The sequence below is a fragment of the Lactuca serriola genome, chromosome 1 (assembly GCF_051521515.1).
Source record: "Lactuca serriola cultivar US96UC23 chromosome 1, Lser_US96UC23_V15, whole genome shotgun sequence".
NCBI classification, from domain to species: Eukaryota; Viridiplantae; Streptophyta; class Magnoliopsida; order Asterales; family Asteraceae; genus Lactuca; species Lactuca serriola.
The window spans coordinates 118,763,185-118,767,898 of NC_136408.1; the positions used below are offsets into that span (position 1 = coordinate 118,763,185).

The 4,714-nt window shown below is 35.6% G+C and overlaps 1 protein-coding gene across 1 annotated transcript; it reads right to left on the minus strand.

Annotated features, from left to right (window-relative positions):
- Window positions 1–1,479: 1,479 nt before the first annotated feature.
- On the minus strand, window positions 1,480–4,404 carry LOC145097945 (putative receptor-like protein kinase At5g59700). The gene is made up of 3 exons (XM_079035620.1): window positions 3,194–4,404; window positions 1,957–2,826; window positions 1,480–1,869 (listed from the first exon to the last, which is right to left on the minus strand). Exons 1-2 carry the CDS (start codon window positions 4,121–4,123, stop codon window positions 1,996–1,998), a joined length of 1,761 nt encoding a protein of 586 aa, XP_078891746.1. The 5' UTR covers window positions 4,124–4,404; the 3' UTR covers window positions 1,480–1,869; window positions 1,957–1,995.
- Between the last annotated feature and the right edge of the window lie 310 nt (window positions 4,405–4,714).

Consider the following 4,714-nt stretch of genomic DNA (forward strand, 5'->3'; position numbering starts at 1 on the left):
CTCTCGAGCCTTGCTTGAGAAGTATGGGGATGATTTGGTTGATCACCCGATTGATGATGCTGAATTGTGGGTGAAAACCCAAAGGGAGATAAGTGGTGCTTCGAGGAGTAGTTATATCTATGGAGTTGGATCCTCGGATATAAACTCTTTGTTCAATGGGAAATCATCTGTTGGTGCGGGGTGTTCGTCGTCCTCTTGCGGGTCTCAACAGGAGGTATATTTCCTTTAATAAATAGATTGTTTATATTATAGATAAAGAAAGTACATTACTATAATTAAACACTTTGTGAGACATGAAAACAGCCACTAAATAAATAATTTGTTGTTAGAATTTTGTTAAAATAAAGTGTGTTGCTATTATGGATTGAAATAAGTACAAGACCTATATTGGTAGCAAATTAAAGTACATTGCTATTATGGAATATGTTTTTGGTATGTTTCAATAATGGATAAAGAATGTTGATATATTGTTTGTTTGCTAATTATATGTTTGTTTTTAGGTTAAGGAGCTACGAACCCAACTTGAAAACGTGGAGAGGGAAAGAGTTTTGATGCAACAAAAACAAGAAATTATGGAACAACAATTGACTCAACTAATGAGACGATTTGGTAACCCTCCTGAAGACCGATGTTAGTTTTGTTGTTGGAACTTTTTATTAAGCATGTCGGTGAAGTACACAACTGTACTTGTTTTGGTGAAGTAGTAGACGGTAACTATCATTTGGATGAAGTATTAGATATTTACATAATACATATGGTTTTGTGGATATTTAGTAATTACTATCATGTTGTTGAAGTAATGAATAGTAATTATCATCTTGGATTTGTATTGAATTATTTGTGTTTATTGTTATTGTGGTTAAAAATGCATATTTTAAGAATTTGTATTTGATTTATAGTTTATTATATAATTTATGTAAAAACTGCATTATTTATAATTTCATTAATGTATTTAAAAAAAAACTTTAACATAATACCAACAAAAAAAAAAGCATCGAATCAAACTTTTTTAAATAGGAAGGCTGTTGGAAATTTGTTGGAAAAGTTTGTAGCAATTTCGTTGGAAACAGGATTTGTAGGATTTCCGTAGGAAAAAATAAAAAGGGAGTCTGTTGGAAATTTGTTGGAAAAGTTTGTAGCAATTTCGTTGGAAACATGATTTGTAGGAATTCCGTTGGAAAAAAAGTGGCAGAGAGTCTAGGGAAAACTTATTGGAATTTTGTTGGAAATTGGTTGAAATTTCCTACAAAATAATTTGTAGGAAATGTGTCACACTTTTTGTTGGAAGTTTGTAGGAACCTTGTTTCCCATTGCCTTTTTTCCACCAACCATTTTTCGTTGGAAATTTGTAGCTAAACCTTATTTCCTACAAAATACCAACAATATACCTTGTAGCTAACTATCCATTTTTCTAGTTGTGATTCAAGATAGAACAAAGGCAAAGTCACTAAGTCAGTTCAAAACTATTAAGCAAAACAGTAAAGTAAAAATCTGAACTTTGTACACCCTTTTTAATCGGTTATATATCTTTCCAGTCTCCCACATAACTATGGACGAGAGAGAAATCTAAATAAGCGGGGACCAATGTTTGCGAAGTGGGGTCCATAGTTTAAAATAAAAACGACATAAATTATTTTTTTTTAGCATATTACTATATGTATATCAGTGGCGGATACAATTCAATAGGAGCACTAATTCATGAACCAACTGTAAAATTACAAAAATAACCCTAATTCTAGATTACATTTCAACAATTTTGCCCCAAAAAATCATTCAATTGTGCTTTGTTAATCGTCACCACTTATATTCTTCCTTTCCGGTTAGTGCATTGAATACCTCTCTATCATAGTCCAGAATCTTTATTCATCCCTGGTAAATTAAAATATTTAAAATAAATTAATAAACATGAAACTGTTAATATCAGGAAAAGCATGTGCAGTGTTTTGGATTTATTACCAATGCATGCCCAGAAGTCCTATTAACATGATCTACATCCTAAGTGTCGGAGTGGTGATGATCATGGCGGTGGTTTTCAATCTTTTCTAGCAATTGTTCGGCTTTTCTCTTTCCGATATAAGTCCCATGCTGTAGTAAATCCATCAATTTCCCCACGAGACCATGTTCTTGAGCCTCGACCAAATACTTTTGATGTCCAGAACAAAGCTCCACCATAATTGCAGCTGCATTTTCTTTGTTATTCGGGGATCCACTCCCAATAACCTCAACCAGAACAGGCACAGCCTTTGCCTTACTTATAGCCAACTTCCCTTCAGCGTGTCTTGAGAGTATGGCTAGAAGGGATAATGCATCCTCCTTCAACCCACCCCGTGTTTCAGTCAGAAGCTCCATCAAAATGGTGACTCCGCCTGCCTTCACCGCCCTTCCTTGGTTACCCTGATCTAGACATAAACTAAGCAAAATAGTGATTGCGACATTCTTCCCTTTATGAGAACCAATACTCAACAGTAATACCAGAGGTGGGATCGCTCCTTCAGTACCTATATATTCCTTATTTTCGTCAAATAGACTGAGCATGTAAAGGCTAGCTGCTGCATTCTCACGTGCTTCCATGCTACCTACGTTTAGCACAAAAACAATCACCGGAACAGACCCAGAGGACGCTTTATAACCTTTCTCGTCTTCAAAAATATTTGAGAAGTTATGAGAAGCGCTGATTGCCTGTTCTTGTGTCTGGGAATTTGGTGTCGTAAGTTGGTGTGTGTAAATATGGCTGTTATCATCCATTATTTTTGCAAGGAGGCGGATTTCAAGAGAGGATAGGCGGTGAGGACCATTGGTGCTTAGTTTATGGAGAACACTTTGTATCTACAAAAATGAAAACATACTTAATGTATAAACTTCATATTTCAAAGATGAAAAGGTGACATGAATTAACTATCATGTTGGAAACTTGTTACACGGGTTATTAGAGTTATGGGGGTCTTCAGTGTGTTTTTGCTCGTTTTTTAGCTTTATTTCTTCCTAACGTCAACTAGGCAAAAATAACTTTCCAATTTTTGTGAAATACGCAATTGACTAAAATAATTTTAACTTGATCATGATTTTATATGATTATTTTCCATCACAAAAAAAAGATTAAGAAAATTTATCATGTTGTGTCTGTCATCCTCAGTAATTTTCATTTTGAATATGAAACTAATTTTCATCAAAATAATTAATTGAAAAGACTTACTTGAATGGTTAATGCTTTCTGAATCCTTTCAATAACCTTGTCCATCGTAGGGCGTTCCATTAAGTTCAAACTAATGCACTGATATGCAATTTCTTGGAATATGTCAAAAGAATTACTATCAATTTGATCACTTATATGGGGATCAATTATATTGTGTGGCTGCTTCTTATAATATCGTCGGACTGAAGTCATGAGAAATTGCCGCTCATCGTCTCCGGTGCTCATCTTATGATAAACCAGATTTCCACTCAGGATTTCAAAAAGTACAACGCCAAACGAATATACATCAGATTCTTTTCTGAGGATATGACTTTCATGGTAAGTAGGATCCAAGTAAAACTGGGTACCTGCAACCTTTGTAATGAGTTGGGTATCTGGCTGGTTTCTAGGACCCAGTTTTGACAAGCCAAAATCAGAAACTTTTGCGACTAAATTGTCATCTAACAATATGTTAGAACTCTTCACATCTCTGTGTATTACTCTGTTGTGCTGCCCAACACCCGAGTGAAGGTAATTCAGTCCTCTAGCAGCCCCAATGCAAATCGTGAGGCGTTGTATCCATGTTATGCAACCCATCTTAGATCGGTTTTGTAGATGATGATCAAGGCTTCGATTTATGGCATACTCATAAACTATAATCATCTCTCCACCTTGATCACAATACCCAATAAAAGAGATGATGTTTTCGTGGTGGAATTTGGAAATCATCTCAAGCTCGTTGCGGAACTCACGCTCTCCTTGGTGGCTATCCTGAGCCAGGCGTTTGATAGCAACTGTGAGGCTTTTCCAGTGTTCAGAGAGTTGTGCTTTATAGACTGCACCAAATCCGCCACTGCCAATACGTCTTTGCTGACTGAAGTTTTCCGTGGCACGGTTAATCTCCTCCAGTGGAATTAGATAATTTTGATAGTTTACCGCTGAAGATGACATTGTCTTTTAAAATTTGTCAAGATGTACGGATATGGTAGTTTCAAGGTGTCAAGATGGACAGGGAAGTGGCTGGGCTAGGTCTGGCTGACCTTGGCGGAGGAGGGAAAAAGATGGGAGTAAACTAGAACGGAAGGACGGTGGCTGTCGGTTTTGTAAGGAAGAAGTTCAAAGTGACAGATCGAGAGGATCACGACAGCGGTAATAGGAGGAGTGGTGGTAGGTGGTGGCAGAAGGTAAGCCGTATTGCTGAGGGTTGGTGTGAAGATAAATATAAATCTTTACACCGACAGGTAGAATTATCCTACTGGCTTTTATCAATTTTTATGTTAATTAATTATCATCAGTTTAGCTTATAAATCCAAACAAATATAATATATTGCTTTACATGATATAGAAGTCAATAACTTTGAGGACTTTTACATTATACTATTGTTCAAGTTGGGTATTGTAATTTTAAATATTTGTAAAAAGAGACTCAATTAGTAATATATGTTTATGTACAATATAATATAAATTTAAGTTTTGCTTTTGTTCACACGCAGCTTCATTGTGGATTTTCATTTAAATATCTTTCCACAATTAACATGCATG